The sequence below is a fragment of the Pieris brassicae genome, chromosome 5 (genome assembly GCF_905147105.1).
Source record: "Pieris brassicae chromosome 5, ilPieBrab1.1, whole genome shotgun sequence".
Lineage (NCBI taxonomy): Eukaryota > Metazoa > Arthropoda > Insecta > Lepidoptera > Pieridae > Pieris > Pieris brassicae.
The window spans coordinates 11,055,193-11,083,175 of record NC_059669.1 but is presented as its reverse complement, the minus strand read 5'-3'; the positions used below and the strand labels follow the sequence as shown (position 1 = coordinate 11,083,175).

Below are 27,983 nucleotides of genomic sequence, written 5' to 3'. Positions count from 1 at the left end.
TTAAATATTAAATAAACAATTACTATAATTATTTTACAATTAACGTATAGCCAGTTTGTAAAAACCCCTTATTTAAATAATATAAACAAAATGGTTACAGAAGTATAGACAAGTGAGATTTTTATAAAAATATACAACGGTGGAGTCACTATATACAAAGAAATCAAACTTTTAAAATCAGAAATCCAAACGATTACGAAATCTTTGGAATTGTAAAACAATATCTAATTGGTATTTCATACCAAATTTCATTACAAAGTAATCTTAATTATTCTATAAATTAAATAAAGTCAACCAAAAACCAAATAGAAACTTATTTGTATAGCAGAGTTCTTCATTAAAATCACAGATGGTGTTGTTTCTATATTGAATACAACTAAAATTTTGCCTAGTTTTGATATCTAGTGACTCCGCGCTTTATTCATTACAATAAGCAGTATGAAATTAAATTTCATGTTTTATTTTTATCACGGTATAATATTATACATGACTTAAGAATACACTCACTTAACATCAGTCTCATTCTTCATTCTATAGACCTGAATACCAGAGACAATACAAATTTAATAGTGAAATAAAAAGGTTTTAATTTTAATTTAATTTACCAAAACATTGTACAATAGCTTGGTTATTTTAAAAAAGTAATTGCAGTAATAAACAATTGAGGCTAAAATGATTGTGACATAAAAACATTATATATTTAATATCATGGCAACACCATATATTCAACATCGGCTTATATATAAGTATTATCTATGGTGGATGTCATATCAAAGGTCTTACACAAGCCAAAGGTCTTCCAAAAGTACATTTGTTAGTCAAGGCTAGAAACAATTTGTCTTTCAGCGCAAATTTAAAGCTGTTAATGAGCTTTATTCTGTACATACCAAGGATTTTTGCAAAAAAAGAACAAAATGTTCTAAATTGCGTGAATTTTTAGCACCTTCTGGAATGAGTACCCTAATGCTGGAAATGTTAATCTTACTCAAAGAAACCTATTTTTAAAAAGAAAATGGCATTTATAATAGATATCATTGTTTAAAATAATTTAGATTACATTGATTCAACTCGATATATTCAAATTATATGCGGTTCAACCGCTAACAGATTTGGAAGTATATCCGCTTTTATTAAAAGTTAAGGTAAAAGTTGCTACCTACATTAGTTACAGTATTTTATTCTCAAGTTGTTTAAAAAAATTGGTTCCTGTATATTGGGTTTGTACCTAAAATGTTTTTTGTTTATTTACCTAGCAATGGGGGAGATTCAGAAACTAGATTGAGCAAGAACTAAGACTCCCGTATGTCAAAATCCAAAACATTTTTGACAGATGTCAGACTAACGGAACCTCGTTTCTGCAACTTACCCGTCGAATCGCTAAATCAAAGTACAATTTCCTATACGAATTTGTATTTCACATAATTAAAAAGTGCACAGCAAAAATTGTATATTATGTCCTTGATAATATAGGTATAATGTTTTTCAAATTAGCACGCCATCTAGTGTTGATCCTCTTTGTTATCTCCATTTGCTTCACCGTTGAGTAGAGATGGAACTAGCGACTTAATGGGCGGAGCAGGTATCACCTGTAGGATAAAAAGTAGTTTTGTCTTAATCATGGACGTATAAAGAGAGGGATCGGAATGGCCGTACCCATCATAGAACGGTCTATTTGTTTTAGATTTGACACTTTAAACCCGAGACCGAGGAACTCTCAAGCAGTCCACAAAAATAACCCTGGATATTCTATTTTATAGATAGGAATAACATCAATAAATATATAACTTGTCTGGCCATAAATACTGTTACAAAAAATATCGTACTACAACAACACTTCGTCTAACGAAAGCCAGAAAAGGGGCGCCGCGTGCTGTTAGAACTACAACCAGCCAACCAGATTAAAGGCCTGTATAAAAGCCAAAGGTGGCTATTTCGAATAGAACATTTATACATTTTAAGGATATTACATTACTTTATTTAAAAAGAATCGATTTTAATTTGCAACAGAAATTATGGCCAGACTAGTTATATGCAAACTAGTCAAAAGCGGACTGAGAAATGTGGTATTGATAAAAGATCTATAGGTCAATGCGGACAGAACATTCAGTACCAATGAGAGATTTGAACATAAGCTAAAATTGTCATACTTGAAGTTTTTGATTATTTACTTTTATAACTAAACAGATAATTTTTTTTATCACTCAGTCCACTCTTTAATATGTTAATAGTTTTTCGGGACTACAACTAATAACATAACATTCCATGGCAAGAGAATTCCAACCCAAATGCAAAACTGAATCTAAACAAACCTGACCAGAACCACAAGCAATATCAGTGCAAACGCTTCACGTCAAGCTCAATTTAAAATCAAACCGCTCCCATAGATATTTTTTGAAAAAACTTAACTTTTGACAGGCCCCGCTTCACCTATACCTATAACCGCTATGCTATTGCTATGTTGCAGTAAATGTTACCTAAAATTTAATGCCCCGAGAAAGTACTACAAACAATATTTTTTAATAAATTATATTTTATCATTAAAACGCATTAATCGATATATACTAGGCGGTAGAAAATAAGAACAATGGCGTGTTACACATGTAGTTGTCAGCAAGGTCCAATCACAGAGACGCAAGACTAGCTAGACTACTTGATTGGACGTTTTTTTTAGTTTTGTTAGTCATCTCTCCTACTTCTGGGTTTTCGCGTCATTTTATGGAAAATCGGTTAAACATGACAACATAATATTAATATAAGATGATAAAATTAAGGAATTGCTATTGAAGCTCTTGATACGGCCGCAACCAACCCAAAAATATATACCAAATTTTATTAGAGTTACAGTTATATACGATAAGACGTAAGCCAACTTTTTTTAAATGTTTTATATGGGAGTAATAATTAACTTTGTTATTTAAATTATCTTAGAGAATTAAATTTAGGTAACATTCACAAATTGCGTACTTTTCCATTGCCGCTCGTATCTTCTTTTTCCTGTTAGACATTATTCTATTTATTCAGGGTAAAACATTAATACAAAAAAAACTTCCAGTCGATTTCAAGAATATTTCATTCTAGATATGTTTTAGGTAACCATAGGTTATATGTAAATTTCTTATCAGAAATTTATTGTAAACTAATATGATTCTAAATGTAACAAAATCTAGACAGGTGTAGAACAAAATATTACAACATTACTAGAATTTTTAAATACTTTAATACATACAGATGGTTTCGGCCGATGTGTGTCTACGGCATCGACGGACAATTTAATATGTTCTTCCCGACAACCGTACGCTACCGGAGTCAGTTTTATCACTGTGTGCAATGGCACATGAAGATATGGGAGCTCATCTGAAAATAATGGTATGTAAATTAATTAAAAATCTTAAATATTATTTTAAAGATTGAAAAAAAAATTCAAGGTTACCCACTTCATACAGAAATTCACTTGATGTGCGGGTACCCACAAATTATAAATTTTTCTCATATAAATAAATATATTATTCCAACTGAAGTAACCGTTAAAAGTGAACAATCTTCTCGTTCAGCCAATTGTCTTGCTAAACAAATTCTCTCACCAGCAGACTTATCCAGGAAGTAAGCCAAAAGGCACCTCATGACGGCCTGGTGGGACACCACTAGTACATTCCCTTGCCTCTCCAGCTCCATGATGACCGGCTCCAGTCGTGCCACTAGGTCTTCGTAGCTCTCCCCTCGAGGGTACCGGTAGGCGAACTTGTTCGCATCCCGGGAATTAAAGTCTGACGGGTACTTCTGTTGTATCTCCGCATAGGTCATTTCTTCGCATATCCCCTGGTAAACAATATATGACAAATATTATCAAATTAGCAAACTGTTGTCTTAATCGACTTCAAAAAAGGGGGTTATGAATTTAATATGTTGGTAGATTGAATATTGTAATGTTTCCAACTTAAAAAAACAGTCAAATATTCATGAAAATCGGTTCAGTAGTTTTTGAGATATGGGTATTTCCATCACCACGAAGTTATTTAAACTTAGGGAAACGTACGTTAAACTACTTTTAAACAATTATTTATATGGCATAGATAATTACAGCATCAATCTCATTCAGGGCCTTCCACCTTTCCTGTGGTGCTCGGACATCCTTCACTGTTTGTATGGCTCTCTTCATCCAGGATGTCCAAACGCGTAGACCGGGGATATTTTGCTGGTCTATGTAAGTGGCTAGTGCACTAGCGTATTGTTTTCCTCGCGTTGACAACTCGCTGTCACCTCCTATACGACCCACTAAGTTGTGCAGACTTTCACCATGCTGGAATAATAAATAATAATAATCATTAAGTCTATAAAAATAAAACATAAAAAATTCTGAAAAATAAAATTACTACGAAACAGAGTTCAATAGCTGTAACTTTTTTAAGTAATGATGTTGATATATTGAAGATGATTTAAAAATAACTAAAAAAAATTAACCATTTATAAAGGTCAATGTAATGGTGTCCACGTTGGATTTCTGAGAAATTAAATGGTATAAGATACGACATTGAATGAATGAAGGGGAAAATTTAGAACAAAAATCAAACTTCAAGAGCTGTCAAAGCATTTTTTAATGAAGTACGACAATTGACAGGGCTTAAGATAAGATTAAGAGTAACAAATTATAATATACTCAGCCTAGCTTAATGCTAAAACTCATACATTCAACAGTCAAGTCATATCTTAATGTCAATTTAGTCTGCTGTAGATTTAAACAATTATAAGAAAATAATATATCTTACCCTCGTTAAATAAATAGTCCGCGGTACTATATGTATATTCATCAAGTAATATACAATCCGACTTTGTATATGTCCTTCGTGTTTATGTACAACTACTTTTTCTCCTGTGTCATATATTTTCATGAAGCTGCATTCCGATTCAAGGCTTTCGTCCAACGGCTCATACTTTTCTTTATAATGCTCTATCCTTAGTAAAAAGTCATCTAGAACATTGTCTGTGTCTTGTATGTTTGTGTAGTCTGGACTGCTTACTTTTACTTCCTGCAATAATTTTTTTGTATATATTAATTTTAACATTTACTAAATGCTAAACAACTATAAACATATTTAGTATGATGGAGATACAGTCATTATATTATTTTTCAAGGCAAGTGATTAATAATATATTATTAAAATGATTAAATCACCAGGTTCAAACCTAACGCTCCAGATTTTACACACTACATATGTTATAATAATAGTTTTCATTTGTAGCATTAATCATAAAACTAAATTAGTAGACAATATTCATATGTTCAGAAGAACAATTTTTAATATAATTAAGTTAATATTTACCATAATATTTTGTTCTATAATCCGTGGATCATCACAAATGGATTCTACAAAGAACAGTTTGAAGCCCATTTTGTGAACAACAATTTCTCGGATCATTCGCCGTCGCTCCATTGTTGAGTTTGTGGCATCAAACACCTGTAAATATACAATATAATGGTATCAGTTATTACATTAAAAAATTATACATAATTGCATTGGTATAATTTACTTTTCATTGTGCTAATTTGTTGCCTGATGTAATAATTAAATTATACTTAATAATATTACAACATAACCTTTTTTAATAATTTCACTAAGTACAGCAGAAGATTAATTAATATGACAAAGTATCTGTAGATAATGTATTTTTTTTACATATATAAAACAGGGGGCAAACGGGCAGGAGGCTCATCTGATGTTAAGTGATACCGCCGCCCATGGACACTCACAATGCCAGAGGGCTCGCGAATGCGTTGTGGGCTTTCAAGAATTGATACACTCTTTTCTTGAAGGACCCTAAGTCGAATTAGCTCGAAAATACTTCAGCGGATGTATGGAAGGAATGAGATTATCAATAAAAAAATACTTACAGCAACCTCTCCACCTTTAACCAGCCACTCACAAACATCATGCAATGCGTCCAGCGCACATTGCTGCCGTATTGCCATGGCCTCTTTATTATCAGCTCTGAAAAACTCATGGCTTGTGTATGCAGTTGTAGCATGACGTCTGTACTCTCCAAGATTAAATACTGAAAAACAGAATCAGATGTTTGGCCCTGACATTTTAGGATATCTGATTGCACTTTTTGTCCTCATAAGACATTTGAAGATGAAAAAAAAATGGTAGCTTAAATAAATTTAAACTATGTGCAGATGTACTATACTAGTTAGTTTTGTCACAGTTTTATAAATTAATAAGTTCATGAATGTAAAACAAATTCACCATTTAGATAAAATAACTTACCCCTAGTATTAATTCCTATCCAATTAAGATATCTTGACAGCTTTTTAGATATGTATGTCTTGCCCCGAGCTGGCAGGCCAACCATTGCAATAACATGTGGAATGTTTACATAGTTTGCTCTTTCTCCTGAACAAATTGAAACAAATAGCTTAATACATAACAATTTAATTCTTCATTCTCTTATTAATTTGTTTTACAAAATTGTTTAAAATTTCAACCAAGGTTCAAAGGAAGACTAGATTATACTTCAAATGCAACAGCTTTTAGTGGTCAAAGTTCTAACCTGAACCATGTGTTCGTAAAATACCATCAAATTATACATTTAGTGATTTTTAAAATAATTGAAAAAAAAAACCTTTAACATTTTATGCATAATGACTTGAATATAAAATAAAAGTTAAAACTTATCTACTGATTTGTATATAATTAGTTAAACTGGGAGAACTAATGATAAAAACAAAAAAAATAACTAAACTATATATATAATATCATATATTTTAATTAAATTGGAATGTGAAATGAAATGAAGAAAAAAACATAATCCTTGAGATATTAATTTAAATAATAAATTCTAATCATTCAAATTATAATCATAAAATATATAACTGTATACTGTTTTATTATTGTTTTGTTACAGGTTACAATTTATCCCCATCATATATTTGTAAAAGTATCTTTATCAAAGAATAAAGACTAAACAAAAAGACATACACTTAGACATAATAAAAAGTGCTGACCATTGCAAATTACTTAGTTAAAGGCAATTTTGTAAACAAACAGGGTTATAACTTATAACAACTAAGTGATAGATGATTAATTTACATTTATGACAAGGTTTATCACACATGTAATTAACGATAACGTAGAACAAACTTATATTGAGATATAGGAAATGTTATAAAGCGATAGCGACCTTATTGACCTTATCTTTTATTAACAGTAACATAACTTATAAACTTTTGATCAGGACTAAATGTATAGGCATCTTCAAAGGTGTATTGTGAAAATGTATTTAAATGCTATGATGATTCTTTGACGCTAGCCCGTTCCGGTTCTAGCATTAATTTTGTTTTAATTATTAACACCTTTCTCCATTAAAAATTACTTTGTTACTAACCATCACCAAAAAATTGTTTGTTTAGATATTTCCAGCCTTCAACGCGTTTGTCATCTAGATCCATGATAATCGCTCCGCTATTTTATATGATAGAATGATGTTTCAATTCTAATTATCTTTATTAATCACGATCTAACCCAGTCACTGGTTCACGATCTATTATCTACTGTATAACATGACTTTAACCATTGGCCATCTCTACAATTGACGATAGCAACCATCGATATGACAATCTGAGCGCACTGTCAATTTTGAATGTCAAGCTGTCACCTGAAGCATGAATATGAAATCCATAGATTACACGCCGCCTGTTAAGAATCATACGTTATAAATTATAGTTTTATTATTTACTTTATTTAATATCCATCAATATTATACATAAACAGGATCGCTTCTAAGATGCTAGTGCTACCGTCTACCGTAAAGTCTAATAACAATATACAGGTATATAACGGTAACATGTGTTGGTAATTTATATAATTTACGTCAAGACACATTATCACGTGAACAGCGATGAACAGCAGATATAAACATACCAACAAGTTCAGATAACAATTAATGACTGAAAATTATATACGTAAATATATATATCTACATCCATTTAAATTATATAATAATTAATTTTGCTATCAGATTTTTTCTGACGTTGTTAAACATTTATCTACAATTCATTTACTACCTATATCCCAAGCCCTCCGTGGTTCATTCAGTCGCTTGGGGTAAAATTAAGAGACAGCGCTAAATGTGACTTCCGTCAACCCAAAACGTTATGGGCTTTGACGTAAGGAATATAAGTCTTTACTCTGAATGTTGATCTCTTTGAACCTGGATATACCGGTTTTGATTCCCCACGAAATACACATGCATGATAACTCATTTAGCCATTGCTCCACTGAGAAAAAAACTTCAGCAACAAATAATAATTCATACTATTAATTAATAAATAATACTCGATTTATTTATTCCAGAATGTCATTAACTGAGTTACGTCAGATCTACGACTGTTAAATCTTTATCTTTTACGAAATGTCAGAATCACATAATTCGCATTTTAATAACCTGTTATTATATTGTTGAGATACAATATTTAATTTTGATAAGCTGGGAAAAGCTCTATAATTTGATAAAGATTATCTATAATTATCGCCTAATTTGCAACGTTTCTACAAAAATATACAGTTTTGCAAGAAGGCTCGCAAGTGCGTTGTAGGCCTTTTAATAATTAGAACGCTCTTTTCTTGAAGGACCTAAGTCGTATTAGTTCGGAAATACTTCAGTAGGCAGCTGGTTCCACATAGTGGTGGTGCACGGAAAAAACCGCCTTGGGAAACGCTCAGTTGTGGAACGACGGACGTCGAGGTGATCCGGATGGTAATTGGATTTTGCCTTGACGTTTGATAATGAAACTCAGTACTTATTAGTCTGAACAACTCCTCTGAACACTTCCCATGGTAAATGCGGTAGAAGATGCAGAGAGACATCTCTACGCAACTCCAAGGGATCAAGCCGTTGGGAAAGTGACTGGTTGTCGGACGTAGTCGTGATGATATTAGTATTGTAAGCCGCTTATAAACTATAATTTTCTAAACGTTAATTATTATATTTAAGTTTACTGACGCTATTAAATTATTAATTAATACTTAATAATAATTAGAAATCCACCATAAATATTCATCAATGATCTTCAAGTCAACTGTATTGTTAAGGGCGAAAATCTCAAATAGTTATATTCACAAGATCAAACTATAAACGTAATTTACATTATATGTAAAACAGCGTTTTACCTAATTGATTGAAGGTTTAACATATACACATTGTGATTATTAAGTCGGCCCAGGTACCACCGGATTGACAAAGATGAGTAGGACCTGCAGTGGAAAGCCCGCAATTGGCGAAACGTGGCACAGGACAGCCACTGGAAATTTCTCGAACGGAGGCCAAGACACTTTTTGGTTTGCCAGCTGTGTGAGTGTTAGTTAGTGAGATTATAAGTACAGACACCGGCAAACATCTTGAACAAATGTTCTTTCCTGTGCAGAAGCCATTTTAGGTACCACTGGGGGTGCGGCGGCGTGAGAGTGACGTGTCGATCGCGTGATCAGTTGACGTTTGTGTCCCGCGCTTGTTTAATGCTCAATGTATACAGTGGTAGATACGGTATATATGCTAAATCTATTTATTTCCAACACATATATACAGTATTTACAATATAAACTACATACCACCGGGACCAAACTTTTCAACATTGTTTTATGTTATTTTCTATTTATCGAATTATTATTATTACTGTTAGTGCCAAAATACAATATTTCGAAATGTATGTGTTTTCGATGCTTCGGTGTTATTACATAATATATAGTTCGTGAGTACAACAAAGAGTGGAAAATGAACAATTATTATCTTAGCAATTCTTCACAGACTATTACTTTGGAAGTAATCTTTGTACGTGTTGTCGCTAACCAATATAGCGCCAGTACATCAGACTTTAGAATGAAGAATATATAACCAACCTTTGTGCTCTTTACTTCATCATATTTAATGACATTCAATCAATTAATTGAGAAAACATTGCGACGTTCAAATGTTAATACGATACCAATATTTTTAAATATTCCATGGCCAAGATTATGCAGCTATGTTATTTTTCTGTATCAAACGAAAGTTGATTGTTTGAAACCAAAATGTGAAGATTATGGACGAGCTGATCTTTAAATTAATAGTTTATGGTTTGACAATTGATTAAATTTTATTATTGGTTCACATTGGTACGTTTATAGGTATATTTAGTGACGTACTTTACATACGTAGTTTGAAAGAGTGATCAATTATTTTTCAAAGCATTATAATTACTCTGAAGCTGAAGCACGCGTTCAGTACATGGCCATGAGTCATGACGCGCACCGGCCGGCACATAAATTATTATTATAACCGGTTTTTGATGTAGCAACAAAAATGTCTAATTCATTAGTTTAGTCTAGGTTGTAAATATAGGGTATATTTATAACTAATAACTACAATGTTTTGGCTAAATTGTATTTTAGGACAATGACGCGATAATCGTCAAGTTATGTATTTAGATTTAAAGACGTGACATTGCTATCTTATCAGTAATTTTAGATATTTATATTTACAATGCAAACTTCTTGAATACTTTTTACTACTTGTGTTACTACGAGGGCATAAAACTATTCTTTAATATAATCTATAAATTAATTTTGGTATAAGGGTAAGAAAATTCGAAGAAGAATACAATAAACCAAAGACGCCTTGAACTACTGCGATACTATATGGAAAGATCGCAATTTCTTCAGAGCACACCGAGGTCCCGATAACTACGAGAAACTTACAAGCCTAACACACAGTCGCTGAGGCTTGCCGTAGACTGGGTGGAATGGAGATAGATATGCAAGACCAACACCACAATGAAGAACGCCACTAAAGATAGGAAGTAACATAATACGCCATTTCGTTAATCGATAAAATCTATGAACCAGAAATGGTTAGGTGTGATTTATATATTATGTAAATTCATTGAGGCCATCAACAATTACTCGAAATATTGAAAGTAAAATCACGAGTACGTCCTTCATACAAATTGCGCCTTATTACGCCCTGGCTCGATCCAGTTACCGCGAGTTAGTTCATTCATAATCAGAGCAAAGAACTGGTATCATTTTGGGAATGTGGTTTCAGCAAGTTTGATACTGCAAAGGCCGAAACGTTTGTTTAATGTCTAATTTATTATTATATTCCATTATGCATACATAGTAATAATAATAATAACTCAAATTTTAAAAGTTTGGTCTCTGTAGCAGTGTACCTTTAACACTAGCAGCATTTCCTCGCTGCATTGAGATACTTATTTTGAGGGACGAAAGCACCAACTTAAATCTTTAATAAGCGCTTGAGCTCTTGAACCGGCCGGCCGAAAAGTGTACTCCAAAGGGAACAAATTGTGTGTATATATGTGAGTTGGAAAGAAATTTAAATATTCAATATATAAATTGATGTATTTATAAAAAATAAATCTATTATAATAATGATTCGGTGTGTATTAACTTTCGTATAACGAGAAAACCTTACTAAGCAATACGCAAATTTTTGTAGCTTCCATTAGTTTTTTAAAAAGGTTTATTATCATTTAAAAACAAGTTCTGGCATTAATTTGGACTTAAAATGTTAATTTTACCTATTCCTTAATTTAAACTAAATAGTTTAAACGTATGATTTTGTAGAACATTGAATATCATAGTACCATACCGAGTAACCCAAAATACACAAAAATCACGCGTTGAACTCATGTTATGGCTGCTTATCGAAATAGAGTATAGTCTACCACGAACGCATTGAATCTGTTGCTGTGTATATTTATAGAATGATTGTCAGTCATACGATTTTTATTAAAAATAAAGGTTGTCTTACTTATTTGTAGAAGAGAACGTTTGAAGAAAACATCAATGTATAATGAATATATAAGCCTGTTAATACAGTTTATATAACACCGTTTTTTGGACATTGAAAAAATAAACTGTTGCGGCCTAAATGATCTAGGAGAAAATTTCTAGGTACTTGGTCAGTGTATAGACACATATAGATGTCTATAGTTACTAAGCTGTTTGCGATCGATTTTTATTTAATGTATCATCGATATTTTGTAATTGTATTTATTTTATATATGAGCAGTGTTGTCTTTAGTGGCTTCAGTGTGTGATCCTTATCCCTGAGGTACGATTCATGTTCACCATTGGACGAACGGTAAAGGAAATCATCGTGAGGAAACCGGCTTGCCTTAGACCCAAAATGTCCACGGCGTCTGTCAGGCACAGGAGGCTGATTCCATAATGGTAACTATATTAGGTTACTAAATAGATACAGAAATCTGAGGCCTAGACCTAAAAAGGTAGGTCCACAGGTGTAGCGCCACTGATTTATTTTTAATTTGTTAAGTTGTTTCATATTATACATATATATAGATGACGCGTAACAGTAGTAAAACATATCTTTCCATATCAAGAGCGTGACCTCGTTCTAAGCTGCATTATCTGCGCATGCGACATTCGAGTGAAGCCACAAGTGCACTATAATAAATATAAAACCATTTTGAATGCACTAATCCTTATATCAATGAATTTTTATATCTATGGTTCTGTGTTATCTGTATTTTATTATTATTATATTTATTAGAATAAGGCGGGTGCGCGTCTCGACTTCGTGGAAATATAAATCTTTACGACTAAAGTTTGATTTATAACAAACATTTGTTCATTAAATACTAAAACCTGTTACATCTTTAGACTGGATTGCTGACTTTACACCATTAACGGCCTCATTATAGTGTAAAATGCATGACTCTCGAGATCTTTTTCTATTTCATAGTGGCGAGAGCTTTGATAGGTGTGCTGGTTAAAAAAAAAACAAGTTTAACGACTGAGAGGACTGCTGATTCTTGTCACGTCCCACGCGATCCTGGTCTCATGGTAACCCGATCGAAAGCCATAACTTTAATTGTTATCGCTTCCACCCGCTTCAGTTTACAACGCAATTCTAGGCATACTGACTCGCAAAATAGTGGTTTAACTTCGAAAGTGTATATATATGATTATTGGATTAGAAAAAACTAGTATTAGATAATTTGCGTTCTAGGCCAAGGTAATGCAACTGAAGGTCAGGCGTTGTTGACTCGATACTTAACAATACTAATTATTAATCCAGTCAATATACCTACATTATTCCGTGAAAATGCATAGTCGTATTCTGTCTAGACGTAAATGTAGGTTTTCAAAGTTTCAAGAAGCTCATTCTTAAACGTGCTTCATTCTAACTAATTATGAAAATATATACTTTTTAAATACTTATCAATATGGAGCTCGAATAAACCAACAAACACAAACAATAAAAATTTGATAATAACAAACTAATATGTTTGAATTATGTTGGTTGAAGACATGTCGCCGCTACCACCTCCGCCACTGTTGATTTCATAGAATCAAGAAGAAAAATATACATCATGAGCACTTTAATTGCTCTTAACCGGAAAACCACAAATATCATTAAATTAAGCACACAGGCAAAGCTGTGGGCAGAACCCAGCTCAATTCCAACAACCGTCTAGCGCAAGCTAATAGACCTTTAGTCTTGAAAACTATACAAATCATATACAAAACGATATCTTTACGAAGTTTCTTTAGGAGAATACTAAGCCAGAAAGAGCGATACAGATGTAGCTACTGTGACGCGAAATAGAAGGTATTAGAAAGAGTGAGCTACAATTCAATTCAAGAAGCCATTGTTTTCTCCTCAGATGTAAAATAACTCAAAGATGTAGAAACTAGCGTTCTAGTATTTACTTAGAATCTGAGGGTTAATTGTTAACGTAATTTGATATCCTAACTAAACTGTTTTTAACTGTGTAAAAATTGTTTTATTTATATAGAAATTAAAAATAAGCCTACAAATTAATTGTAAGTAATTACAAAAATATCTGGAGTAAATATAATACATGTCAATAAAATAATAAAATGCATGTCATGTTCTAACCAAAATTACGGTTTTATCTCTTTATTAATTGAAGATGTTAAGAGAGTATATTTGATAATTGAATTTGAGCTGGAATGTATCAGAAAAGAGAAGAAATCTGGGATTCATACCGTCATACCTAAATAACGTTGTAAATAACATTTGTACGTTACTTAAATTCGTTTTTTAAAAATTACAAAGAAACAATTTAAAATCATAATTAAAAATGTATTCATGGTAATTGTCATAAAAGTAAAATAATTAAACCATTTCATTGACACTATGTTTATGCCTTTGTAATCAGTCATTAACCTATTTGTACTAAAACGTTCCAATGCATTGAACCAACCAATTCAATAAACGCCTAACTCACAAATTCCTGTCGCGAAACCTAATCGATTTTAGTTCCTTTATTACATCTCAGAGATTCCGCTAACAAACGCAGCTGTCGCAATATATTTATAGATGTTTACCTCGAATTGGAAACGGTTTTGTCATAATCGTCTCCGAAGTTGGTGGCAGGAGTCGTTGGGTCTCAGCCGGCATAACACTTGTACACAAATTTAAATCATGTTTTTTATTTTCACAATTTGTTACACCGCCGCGTAAACGCAACGACGGACCGTTCGTGACGTCCATCTGCGCGCGCTATCTCAGCATGACTGAATTAAAATTTCAATTTCGAGTCGGATTTTTTGATGTCCTTTATATCAGCTGATTGTACCAGAATGTATAATTTACAATATATAATAGAACAATATGATTCTTCTATTCCGAGCTGTTGCACACTGCGCAGTTTGTGTGGAACGAGCGAACAAAAACGTCATTTAATACGAAATAATAATACGAAGTTATCGATACGCGTTTCAGCGCTGCGGTCACGAACAAGACTGGGTCTAAATGATTGTACCAACTGTCTTGATACGAGACTGGACTGATTTTAGGCAGATTGCCATAACATAGAGAATTTTAACGTCATACACTGACGTAATGCATTGTACTAAGCAAGAAATCATGGAATTATAAATCATAATATCAACACGGGCTGCTTTAGTAGAAATTATAATTCTAGCCGGGCACTTTCTAAGTAATGCAACGGGCTTTTATACAGACATATTGCTTGTTGTACTTGTGCAATGACTTCCTTTTGAATAAAGGGAGTGAAACGAAAATAATGTAATAGACATTTGAAGGTTTCGGTGGAGACTGTAAAACAAAATACGGTGCTATCCGTTTAAGTCAGTAACTATTTGATTCGAACCAGACTTTCATGTGATAAACGCACTCAAATAAACACTTGAAATACTGATTCCGGTTTCTATCCTATGCATATGAAATGAATAGCAAACCGAAAGATATGATATTTTTATACTCTTGAGACAGCTTTTAAATTCAATATACGAATACGTTAGGGACTGTTTCATATCAATGAGAAAAATGACAATGAATGAAGTAAGTAATGTAGAGATTTGTTTATAATTGGCAGCGTTATTCATATAAGTAAAAAAATGATATATACGATTAATCATGAAATTATTTGGCAATACTCCCAAACTGTGATCGGTCAGACATATCAAAATAATGTCTATGTATTGTATTTATTAAAGGAAACTTAAAAAATTAAAATCGTTGCAAATAATAAAAAAAAATTGAAGTGTTGTCGATGACAAGCAATTGCTTTCAGATAACCATAAATTAAGAAGAAAAGAGGCTTGAGAAGGTGCAGTACGAACGATATTATGAACCTAACCTAACCTATCAAGAAGTCAAAAAAGAGTTGTAGGGATGTCAAACATACATCTATCAGAAGATTTGTAATTATGAGCGATCTTAACATTAAATGCATTTTGTGGAATAAATTAACGTCAGATATAGCTCCCAGATTATTATATACTATGTTTAGCAAACTGACGAAAATAAATAGTGTTGATGAAAACAATATAGTAGGAAGTTTTGGCACGCCTAATGAAGACAACACCCAAAAGACAATAATAATCACCTATAGATATAATATGTGTATCGAACCGTCTAAATGAAGGTGTGGTTCGGCACTTTATACAATTACATGTTTTCTTTCATGGTCTTCAAGTAATTTACTTCAATGCAGCAAATTAAATGTCGGTACATTTATGAAAAACTTTCATTATCCACACACTCCTTCTTCAGTCACACTCTTCATTTTTGAAGGTCGTGTCGCAAAAAAATATGTTTATTATGTAATATATAAGAATGGAATATATAAGAATCCATATAAGAATGGAATATAAGATACAGTGATACCACGTCATTAAATTTGTATTAGTAGACATCTCTACTCATCGTCAAAGAAGACAGAGGGTGTAGGCCAAGCCTATCAACACACACGATTTACTAGTATATCTGTTTATTATTTACTATAGTACATATATAGCCTACTATCAAATGTTGTTACAATTTTGATAGCAGACTCCATTACTGAATATTTCTTATCTGCGTTGGAAAGCTGGTAACCAAGGACTTTATACCCATTATAGGCACCAGCCACTTACAACGATAGTGAATACGTGTATGACAACTTGTGAAGTGGTTAATATAACCTTGCTAATAATTTTGTCAATGCAAATAGCAATTTTGAGAGTTTCTCAACTATGAATATACTACAAAAATTTCCTATTGAAAAATCTGTTCTAATAAGTAATTCAATTTTTACTTATTTTTTTTTAATTAATTTATTATTTTTATTACCATGTCGGTTAAGGAAACTATACATACTGTATATTTGTGTGTTGGATATAAATACAAAAAAATCTACGAACTATGTTGCTTTAAAATTTGAAGTTAATTTTAATAAACAATATCATCAACATATCCTATGCTGAAAACATATCTTAAAAATGGTATTCATTAAGTATGTTATGTCAATATCTATAGTATGTGACTGCGTAAAGGTTATCTTGACCTAGGTAACTTGCAGTAAAATGTTTCGTGGTCACGATCACGTATCGACCAAACGGGACCGTTACGAAGTTACGAAAGAACAGCATATACAATTCTCGGAATCTCTAGAAATAAACTCAACAAAATTCCAGCTATTAAACTTTTGGTAAGTACAAATGTAAATTTGAAACAAGATTTATTTATTAATAAATTCACCAATAGTATGAGAACACTATTTCGCCTGAAAACTAGAATTTAAGCAAGTGTCAGATCGTACTTTGTATGTACATGGTTAGTTAATTACGCAATGTAAAACTATGTGCGTTCCCAACTTATTATAACTATACTAATTTTAGAAATGGACATGTTTCCAACACATCTCGATGGCATACCCAAAAACCGGTTGGATTTAGTCAATGATTTAGAATTACCAGACGTAACTGTCTCTCCTTATGTCTGGCATCCCGAAGAATCCTTGAGCAGCTGTTCGTCTCTTGAGGACGATCAAACGGTATCTTCGGATTCAAGCTTGGCTCTATCCCGGGCTATGACTGATTCTGAGATCGATTACGGAAGATATAAGAGGGTGATTTTAAATTAACATTTATTTATTTGTAAGCTTATACATGGCCAAATTTCGACGTATAAAGTCATTTTTAATAACATTTAAAAGTATATTTCATTGTTAGACAGTGAATATTACAAATAGAAAATATAGATCTTCAAAGGAGAGAGTAGTCAATTAAATAATTTCCGAACCATTTCCTTCACTTAAAGTACGTACCAATTCTTAAAAGGCCAGCAACATCCTCTGGCATTGAGAGTGTCCATAGGTGGCGGTATCACTTAACATCAGATGAGCATAATAACCGTTTGCGACCTGTTCTATTAAAAAACACTACCTACAAAGATTACACTCACAGAACAGCTTTGTTTTTTATGAGATTTTTTTATGATTCATTCCAATGCCTGAAGGTTTGATTGTAAAAAATACAGTTTCCTTCTGTATAATTTTATAGTGGTGTCATATACGAAATTTCATATATCATGCATCTACTTTTTGTAATGGTAGTTAAATTTATGAAATTTATTTTAGTTAAAAAATCGAAGGTTCAGTGACCCGTGGATTGAATTGAAGACAGCTTTAGATGCCTTTCTTCCTCGGTATCTAGAGTCGCTTAGCAGGTAAAAAATATAATAATTATTATTATTAAAGCTGTATTAATTAATCCATACAACAATTGGTTAGTTTACATTTAGTATTAGTTGTGTTAGTATAAGTTTAAATTTTTAAGATACTCTTTTTTTCCATTTTTAGTGCTGTGGTTTTTGTATGACCCCTACGGGCGTTTTCTTAGGTGATTCTTCCTATGTTATTTATTGATCGCCTAATTGTTATCTGTAGATTGCATTCACATATTTATATTGACACACAACTTGACACGACTTAGGAAGACTAGGAGAAAGCTCTTGTATTTAAATCGTAATAAAATGACTTCTAGACTGCTTCGACTCTTGCCAGTTTAAGAGCCAGGATTACAAATCCTACTAAGTTTTGTATGCCTTTTAAAGTTCCAATGATTTTAGTTTTCAAGATAATACATCTGAAAGCACAGAGGCAAGTGTAGAAAGAAGGCGCTACTCTGAGGAGCTGCGTCTGAAGATGGAGAGGTTCTTCGAAGAAGAGTGTAGGGTGTTCAGTCCTGATGACCCTGGTCTGCTTGCATTGGAAGAAGCTTTAAGAAATTGCAATTTTAAGGTTTAATAAACTAATATTAAATAATAACCATAAATTAGTTAAGAAACTAAGAACTTCATTGACCTGATTTTTCATAGGATATATTCAGACTGTTTAACAATATCAAAATCGATTTTTAACAATTTAATTGAATTTACACAATTCCACTAATGTCAGATATATAAAGTACGTTGAAAAGGGATTCGGGAATTAACTGTTTTAGCTAATTGAAGTAATTTCTTGGAATTGCTTGGGTTTTGATCAAGAAATTGAAATCAACATTCCTTATTCATTAGGAAAACGACTTTATATATTAGAAAACAAGTTTTTATAATGCTATAAGTAGTGTATTGGGTTTAAGCCTTTCTTGTATTTTACCTTTTCACGAATACGGGTTGTACTGGATATACTATACAACTGATAGCCCTAAGCAATGTTACCGCTAAGGTTTATGACATACATTTTTATAAACATAAAAAATACAGTATTATAATTTCTAATAACCGTTTTGCACTAGCACTAGAAGTGGATGATCCACTAAAATTACTTCTATTTTAAGAACTAAGGTTAAGAACACTAACAACTGCGAAGTAATGTACTTCAATGCTTATTATGAAATGGTACCACCGCACTCACTGTAGGCACTGATTCGATATATAACCGTTTCTGACATTTAATATGACGTATGTCAGGTAAACATCGGTTAAGTGGTATTTTATCACTGAGTGCGCACTTAAATCCATTTACCAAATAAAAGCAATAAACAGGAATTGAATTGAAATCCATTTACTGAGTATGAGTTTTTTTCAAGTGTCCTTATTTGTAGACAAATATGAATGAATGCTCTCCAATCCTTATACGAATTAAAATACTTATTCAAGAAGTCACATTTGCCAAATTTAATGAAACGAATACAGCCTTTTGTACAATTGTTTCCTCTTATAGTCATGCTAGTATATTTTCTGTATGGAAATGAAGTTGCCGTTTTTTGACCAAATTTGTGTCGTGACTCACATGCCTCACTAGTTTTATTACGATATTACTCAGTGACTTCTATCGAGTAAGCACTGAGGACTTTGTAATATTTACATAATGACTCACTTCACAAGTCAAGTTTCGTCACTATTGTCTTATTCTTAGAAGCAGCTTATACTTTGCAAAGCTATTGCTCATGACTTTGTAACAAATTACAACATAAAAACCGTCAATCTCGTCATATTATTTCGAATTTGTAATATATTGAAATCATCTATGGATTTTTCATTCGAGGTATAAAATATATAAAACATCGTAAGGAAATCGGTGTTGAGATCCAATGAACGACGTCCGTCAGGTACAGAAGGCCTAACAGACATCTGAATGAACAATGGCCTAACCATAGCTTTTATATATAGATATTTCCATAAATAACAAATTTGATTTCTTTTTCAGGAATCAGATTTGGATAGCAGCCTGCCTTAAATTCTTTGGATTAGAAGTATATGACGTCATAAAGTCTTGATTACTTGTCGAAGTGCATTCATCACACAATTTGGTACTCTGTCACTCATCACATTGAAAAGCCGAGGAAAAAATTATGTAAATAAATTCTGTTAAACAAATTTTATTTTATTCATATATGAATGAAATAATCTCAATTTATATATTAAAGTTGCTTCCATGCTGTAAGTGCGCACTTGTCATTTTACCTTTATAAGAAATTAAAAAAGTGTAATAAAACAAGGTATTCGTGAAAAACTTAGTTTTAATGGGAATGGTTCCAACATCACAACAACTGTATAAACCGCATTGTGCTCATTCAGTTACAAATTGCAGAAATAATATTACTAATAAATACAAAGTGATATTTTAAAAATAAAACTTCAATAGATACAATTGCAAGAAATAAATTTCATCATGTTTATTTACAAAAAAAAAAATCAAATAACACGAGATTTGTGTGCATTTCCAGTTGGATTTTTAAGAAATGGACCTTGACATCTTAAAAATATGAAGTGCATTCAGCCTAAATAATTACTAGATAATATAATAATTATAATATATTATAAGGTAAGACAATTTTCATTAAACAAAAACTAATTTTTAAATCAATCCAATAATTACAAACAAACCTTCGCTCCTTGATAATACGGTTTCAATTCATTTGCATTTGATACAACACGCAATAAATAATGCTGTATGAATGAACCATATGTTAGAAGTCTCAAATTTTTAAGTTCATTAGGCGATAGTTTTTGTCTACTGGAATCGTTGTTGAATATTTATAAAGTGTGTGATGGTTGGTAGAGAAAACGATGTCGCGTTTCGATTTTGCGTTGGGATCGCGTATTTAACCCAGCCACAGATACTCAGCATGGAACATATTACAATTAAAAGAAACGCGCCCTCGTTTTATTATTTGTTTTTCACACAACCATTGCTGACCAATCAAAAAGAAACGACTTGTTTCATTGTTTATTACTAAAAACCTTATCTGTATTACCTAATAAACATCCTTGCTCACCTGATTATAAAAATTGTCATTCGTTGGAAAGTGATCACCATAGACAATTCCGCATTGATCACAGATTACTTACGTACTTATTATTATGATAATGTGTATCTATTCTCTACTTTCAATTGTCTATGGTGTTCTATTGATGAATGGTCACATTATTACGTCATATCCGATTTAACATGTAAAGCGTCTATTCGTGTATTAACGGTACTTGAAGCTTATAACTATTAGGATTACCCGAAACAGGAAGACAGAAAATGAGATTTGTCAGTCTACTTCATTTAAAAGAGTGCAATACACAAATCAATTCGCACTATAGATTATATGGCTAAAACTATAGACATAGAGAATAGATTGAGTATAATACGTTTAGAAACTATTTTGACAATGCTTAGGACGTTAAGGACATGGGGTATTGGACATTGATCTCCACGATGGAATATGTACTAAAAAATGTCATATTTGGCAACGTAACAATATTAGTTTTTACACAAATAGAATTCAACCGCTAACCGAAGGTAGATATTAAGATTCAAGTTTCATAGGAAACTCACTGCACCACTTGTAAAATGATCATTGAATTTTGACAGAGGAATGAGTTTACATTTAAACTTGTCTCTGAATCTTAGTCCATATTTAATTCGTACTTCAAGTTACAATGTCGTCTTGGTCGCTGTCAAATATATCAAACTTCCAAGATTACGCTTCCTCCTGAAGAGCTGTTACGCGAAACTTAGAAAAGTCAAGATATTTTTACTACTTTAAAAATTTACTTTCTTACCATTCTCTATGTTTATAGAATAAATCCAATACAATAAACAGTATTGTATAAAGGACCGACTAATTACTAATCTGCCTTTCTCATCCGGTCCGTACTAACATTAATCTTAAGATTACTTAGAAAAATATTGCCAATCAATAAAATATTTTGGTAACATAGCCTTAAGAATTTAGTTAAGGCAAAATAACATACATTCGCTGCCCTTACCATGGACGTGCTTATAAAAGGCAATCTTAACCTAAAATTACTTTAATATAAAGTATAGAGATTTGGTGAGTGAACTAGCTGATTTTATTGAACGGAATGACGTTTGGAATGTTCACGGTATATGTACAAAATTTTTTTTAACATCAATGTTGCCAACGTAACGAGCTTAATTTTACCAATTATTATTCGGATAGCATCACAGCGGAATGTTTATTAACATCGTGCAATAGCATAAAGCCACACTTATCTAGATGATATACGAATGAGACAGTATAATGTGTAACAAATATTATGCTTTGAAAAATTATCAATAAAACATTATTAAATATTATATATTAGGCAAGAACTCTCACCAAGAGCTGATGAAACAATTTTTTCCAAAAAAACCAGTAACATGAAGTCAAACAAGTTTATATAATATAGTTTAGTAAAAAGCGACACTGAACACTGTGGGTTTAGATCTTATGGCTATGGCTAGGCATAGTACAAGCAATAAAAATATATGAAAATACTAGTGTATATAGCTGCAAAGCGAAATGCACGCAACATGCGATCATTATATCAGACTATTGTAGTGCCTAAAACAAATTCTAATTCAAGTTATTAAATAATTTTACAAAATGTTTCAAATCGCTACAAGCATCTAAAGTTTTATAAGCATTAACAATAGCGCCAACTATGTGTTACTACTCAACAAGGTATGCGTAATACTGAGAAAATAGGACTCAGGATATAGTCACATATTTAGCGTAACAAATCAAGTTAGCGGTGTCACCGACCATCTTCCACCCAGTCTTGACTCTCGGGCTATCCTACGTGCGTTAATATACCTAACGACCAGTCAAAATAAATATGTTTTAATCTAAGGCTTGTATAAATTGATATTCATTTTCTTCATTTAAGGAAGACTCACTTTGGTAATTTATTTTATATATCTTTGACAATTTCTCATTACAACGATATATTATTTTGACTGGAGTCCCACTTAAAGTTAAATTACATATTCATAACGAATCTGCCACATTCTAATACCATACAAAGTCCGAGTAACAAATATCACCAAACAACCTTTTGATATAACCTTAAATCTACTTTAATAAAAGCACTTAGCCAATGTACATTTAGTTTTCAACGGCTAACATTTTATTACGTTCATACAAAAATAAACTGTTGATCTCATTTAAGTAGTGATAGAGAAAGGTTAAAATTATTATGGATAACGCCATCTATGATTTCGAAGGGAAAGTAGAATCCTACATAAATGGTTAATAGATGGAGTAATAGTAATTTTGTAGGTACAATTAAAGAAATGGCCATAAAGCATTTTTACAAAAGATTATTCAGGAGAATTGAATCAAAATTCAGTTTTGATTACATTATTATTAAAGTAATAGCGAGACTCTGATAGTCGATATAATAATACGAAAATATGAGCTGTTAACTACATTTTCATTTCATTTTGTCTTATATACATGATGTGTCAGCATAATAATAAACTCAGCGTAGTAATAAACCCATCGATCTCAGGTCCTTAGGATTTGTTAACAGCACATATTTCGTAAGATAAGGTTAAAATTTGATATATTTTCTCTCTAAGGCGCTTGTGATATGCTGATGTGTACAAAAATACTGCTTTAAAATACTTTAACAATATACCACAATTTAGTTTTTTACATAATTGATTCAATATTAGATTGCTGATTAATGTATCGTAGCTTTGATTATATTTAAATTTATGACAGATGGCGTTGTAAAAAATAATAATACTGCCATCTAGTTAATATGGACACAGCTAAACCGCATTTTTATTTGCCATAGACAACAAACATACAAAAATATACAACATACATTATTTTATAAACAACAGTGCAAATTGTAAGGAAAATAATCACAGTAAAAAATCACGAAATTATCGCAATCTTGAGATCCATATACATACTGTTATACATAACGTAATATCACTATTAAATATATACACAGCTAGCAACATTAACAATTTATTGCGAACGGTAAGCAATATTCCTACAAAAATGTGTTGGAGTTGCCATAAAATACAAAAGCAGGCTTTTCGTACCTTAAATATCAACTATGAAGCTTCACATGGCAACCCCAATACGTAAACACTTAGAACGCTATTTCTCTCTCAGTTGGTTAAGCTAAGCCTATTCGAGTTACATTTTTAACACCCCAATGTGTTGCTATATCGAAAAGTAATTGACTGTTAAAGTCATTGACATTAATATTTCACAATAATTGTATATTGGCAATTAAAAATATAACTCGTTTATCGTAAAAATGAATTACAATAAAATTCATAAACCATAGAATATTCTATCTTCATTAAAATTTTGATATGTCCATATTTACCCTTGCCAATTTCTGGACATTTGTTTATGTTTGGACGCGACGTCTCGTGCATTATGTAAGCGTAAAACACGAAACCAATAAAACAAAAGTAACTTTATTTGTCAAATCGTCAAGTTAATTATAAGGATTTTTAATAAAATTAAGGTAATTTATTATTAACTTGTGATACTTGAAATAATAAGCCTTAAATCTGACCAAGGAGTATAAATTGAGATACTTTAAATCACAGTTAAATAGCATGTGTAGACAGACTAGGAGGCACAGGCGTGTTCTCCAATAGGCTGCTTACTTAACATCGAGTGCGGCGGCAAAATGCGGCCAAAAATTTGTTTTTCAAGAAAAACAATCGATTTTAGGATCATGACAACAGGCCAGGATCGCTAAGATAGAATATTCTAAGGTTCAAGATAGACGAAAATCAAACCCGTCTGGGTTTACCGGGGCCCGGACATTCCGCCGATTTGACGATTTGCTCTTTGGGCCTCACTGGATCCGTCTCCATGAAGCCAGGGTTAAGTATAATGTTAGGCACAAGTTCTATTATGTCTTGCTCCTCTGATAAATCTACTAGCATAGCCAAGGCATTCATACGTTTATTATACATACCATCAATGTTAGTGCCCGCAGTCCAAGCGTGCGGTCCAAGCCAGTGCGATAGAAGGGAAAGAAGAAAATTTTGAATGAATAAAAATTGTATTAATATTTTAATGGGAGGCATGCGTAGGGGAATTCACTCGATATGTTTTTAAGGTAATTTAGAAAATTTAAACCGATTTCGAATATCTGGCAAAATTATTTATTTTAGACGATTTAAAATTAATTTCATACAGAAACGAATGTCTCAAAAACAAGTAATCGATTTTGATTAAACTTGGATTTTTTCTTGAGTCATACCAAAAGGATCACCTCGATATTTTTTTATGTAATAGGAGGCAAACGAACATGCCGCCCATAGACATTCACATTGCCATAAGGCTCGCAAGTGTGTTGCCGGCCTCAAATGCAGCATGATATGATATGACGATTTCATTACTAAAACTTGTTTTTGTTCGAGTGAATTTCCCTTAATCGATAAAATTTGTTAGCATACCAATCGACCGTAATTATTATGAGTAAAGATCTAGTTTGCAATGTAGCAACTAATTGAATTTATACATATGTATCGTAAAGATGAAAATGGTATATCATTTATTTACATTTGAATTATAATTGTTTCACGTTATACTGTCTTATTACTTAATTTAAAGATTTTTAAGATTAATAATATATTTTATTATATTCTATAATTAATAATATATTCTAATATTCATAATATATTTGAATTGTTAAAGCTGCGACGTGCGTTGAATAAGAAATTGAATTCGTAATACACTAATTTTATTATAAAAGAAATAAAGTTTATGAAGACTTATATACAATAGATATAATGAAAAACTGGTCCTAAAGCGATCATAAGAAGATTTGAACATACCCTGGAAGCTTAGATTTCGAGTGTTTAGAACCTTCTTTATTATACTTTGAAATTATTATATATTGAAGTATTATTTAATATCAAATTTCTAAAGTATGGAATGACCTATGTCTCCTTAAGACAACAAATCGATTTTTGGCAAGTTTATCGTATATTAAGCTTAAAGCTACATCTAATTATATTTTTTTGGTTGCAATGGAAGAATATTTTTTTTTATCTAGCAACACTATATCTTTAAAGATGAAGCTACTACGTTTTAATTGACATACGTAGCGTTTGGTCCATAAGATTGGAAACTTAATTATATTATTAATTGTGCAAGTTTACGAATAGACAAAATCTATAACTTTTAACGATAAAATTACAAGTTATAGGTAAAAGTAGGCACTTATTTTATTACTAACCAAAGTAGATACTTTAAGATTATACTCCATAAAATATAAAATGGAAGATTTGATAGTGTTGGCACATTATTAAAGTCGTGCAGGAGTGCATTTAGATTTATATTAAAATTACGTTAAATATATAAAGTATTGCTTTTTTCTTCTTTTTTGTACCATTCTAATATATCTAGAAACTCCATACTTAATAGTCTATAATAGTGTCTAATAATTTATAAAATTAACAATATTGCCAGGCGTAAGCTTTTTATTGTAACAAATTGTACTTGGTACATAAAGTACTATCTATATATTTTTGGCATTGCAAAAACCTATTCCCTCGTTAAGCCTTTGAATATTTTGTCGTTTACACTCATATTACAATAAAATTGACAATATATTCCTTTACTGTTTTGCGTTCACTTTCAGACATTTCTTCATATCTATAAACTAGTCATGCCTTCTACGAGAAAAAGTACTACGTTCACCCCTGCTACGTCACCTACGTTTATGCTACGAGGGCTACGAACTGCCTACAAATGGTTACAGTTGTAACGCGCTACGAGGCTGTATAGCTACGAACATCGTAGCTCAGTCGCTACGTTTTGACTGAAGTTGGATTTACACATATTGTATTCTCATGACTTTTGCCACAAATAACGAATTAACCACTAAAGAACTCGTGTCCTTTACCTTATTTACCCATTTCTTTCCCAAAAACATTACTCGTTTAAGCACAAAGCGACGAAAACGCGATCAAAGGCAAAAATGTACAAACTTCGTTCTAGCAGCTATTCTGAATGAAACAATGTTTCGGGGAAAGATCCTTCTCGAGTGTTCTTCATACAAGTGTTGCCATTGGTTGGTTAGGCGATATGACTTGTCAGCCGCATCTACGTCCCGCGCTACTCTACTTAAAGAAGAGAAAATAGAGGCGGGGTAGACGGCGAGGCTACGGCCTGGGCTCACCTGAGCGTCGCCACTCGCGGCACAGAACCGCGCAAGTTCCTGCTGCCAGGACGGCTAAAGTGCCCATTACTACGCACACCGCAGCCACCCACGTCCGGGTGTCGAACGTCTCAGCGCCTTCCAGGAAGTGCTTGTAAAGTTCTGAAGATTGAGGAAAAATATGTTTTTATTATGGCTTCAATATATTGAAAATAATAAAAATTAAATTTCGGTTTTCATAAGATTCATGCCTAACAAAGTATCACTTAGGATAATATCTTAATATCATCATAACATCTTTAAAAATTGCAGGCAATAATTTAAACAGAATAATCCTTATTACGAAATAATTCGTATTGGTATACGCACGGCATCATATGTTTCAATTTATATATATATATATATATATATATATATATATATATATAACTAATAACTAATATATAATGTATTATATATATATATGTATATAAAATACATTCAAAAGTAGTACAAAAGTAGGTAGTAATTTAAATTAAGAATTTACTTGTAATGTATTAACGAGCTTAATCCTAAAATAAAAAGTATTTTTATTCGAATAGACACTTGATGAGTACAAAATGAGAGATTTGTTCAAGCCGACGTGCAACTTGAAATTTTATTTTATGGTCGGCTGATTCGATCGCAAAAGACTGATAATTTCCAACTGACAGAACATGTTTTATTTATTAATTGCAGAATTAATTTTCAAAATTTCGAGCCATATACTAACATTATGGAGTATCATTAGTTCAACAACATAC

At 32.0% G+C, this 27,983-nt stretch overlaps 3 protein-coding genes across 5 annotated transcripts in view; 1 reads left to right on the top strand and 2 right to left on the bottom strand.

Annotated features, from left to right (window-relative positions):
• Positions 1-20: 20 nt before the first annotated feature.
• LOC123709336 (6-phosphofructo-2-kinase/fructose-2,6-bisphosphatase) lies at positions 21-14,791 on the bottom strand. 3 transcript variants are annotated; one of them, XM_045660582.1, is made up of 11 exons: positions 14,370-14,483; positions 7,381-7,650; positions 6,264-6,389; positions 5,888-6,048; positions 5,319-5,453; positions 4,764-5,024; positions 4,079-4,297; positions 3,582-3,816; positions 3,227-3,354; positions 2,965-2,994; positions 21-1,586 (listed from the first exon to the last, which is right to left on the bottom strand). In XM_045660582.1, exons 2-11 carry the CDS (start codon positions 7,442-7,444, stop codon positions 1,500-1,502), a joined length of 1,446 nt encoding a protein of 481 aa, XP_045516538.1. In that variant the 5' UTR covers positions 7,445-7,650; positions 14,370-14,483; the 3' UTR covers positions 21-1,499. The 3 variants fall into 3 exon arrangements, with proteins under 3 accessions (XP_045516538.1, XP_045516536.1, XP_045516537.1); XM_045660580.1 differs by lacking the exon at positions 7,381-7,650 and having other exon boundaries at positions 22-1,586; positions 14,370-14,791; XM_045660581.1 differs by lacking the exons at positions 2,965-2,994; positions 7,381-7,650 and having other exon boundaries at positions 25-1,586; positions 14,370-14,791.
• Positions 14,792-17,170: 2,379 nt separating this feature from the next.
• Positions 17,171-20,111, top strand: LOC123710213. The gene is made up of 4 exons (XM_045661978.1): positions 17,171-17,398; positions 17,909-17,997; positions 18,400-18,571; positions 19,982-20,111. Exons 1-4 carry the CDS (start codon positions 17,171-17,173, stop codon positions 20,009-20,011), a joined length of 519 nt encoding a protein of 172 aa, XP_045517934.1. The 3' UTR covers positions 20,012-20,111.
• A 194-nt stretch (positions 20,112-20,305) lies between these two features.
• LOC123709500 (Down syndrome cell adhesion molecule-like protein 1 homolog) overlaps positions 20,306-27,983 on the bottom strand; it is a 47,950-nt gene continuing 40,272 nt past the window's right edge. Inside the window, exon 6 of the mRNA XM_045660891.1 lies at positions 20,306-27,363. Coding sequence (XP_045516847.1) covers positions 27,206-27,363 — 158 coding nt within the window. The 3' untranslated portion in view covers positions 20,306-27,205. The remainder of the gene's footprint in view (positions 27,364-27,983) is intronic.

Bases quoted from the DNA above. Each gene is read 5' to 3' on its own strand.
- LOC123709336 (XM_045660580.1), bottom strand. From the start codon at position 14,535: ATGGACGTCACGAACGGTCCGTCGTTGCGTTTACGCGGCGGTGTAACA. The intron at 3,355-3,581 runs GTGAGAGAATTT...CATTATTTTCAG, and splicing joins CTTCCTGGATAAGTCTGCTG to ATGAGCTCCCATATCTTCAT. The intron at 1,587-2,964 runs GTACGCAATTTG...TTTATCCTACAG, and splicing joins ATACGAGCGGCAATGGAAAA to GTGATACCTGCTCCGCCCAT.
- LOC123710213 (XM_045661978.1), top strand. From the start codon at position 17,171: ATGGACATGTTTCCAACACATCTCGATGGCATACCCAAAAACCGGTTG. The intron at 17,399-17,908 runs GTGATTTTAAAT...AATTTATTTTAG, and splicing joins ATTACGGAAGATATAAGAGG to TTAAAAAATCGAAGGTTCAG. The intron at 18,572-19,981 runs GTTTAATAAACT...TTTCTTTTTCAG, and splicing joins TAAGAAATTGCAATTTTAAG to GAATCAGATTTGGATAGCAG.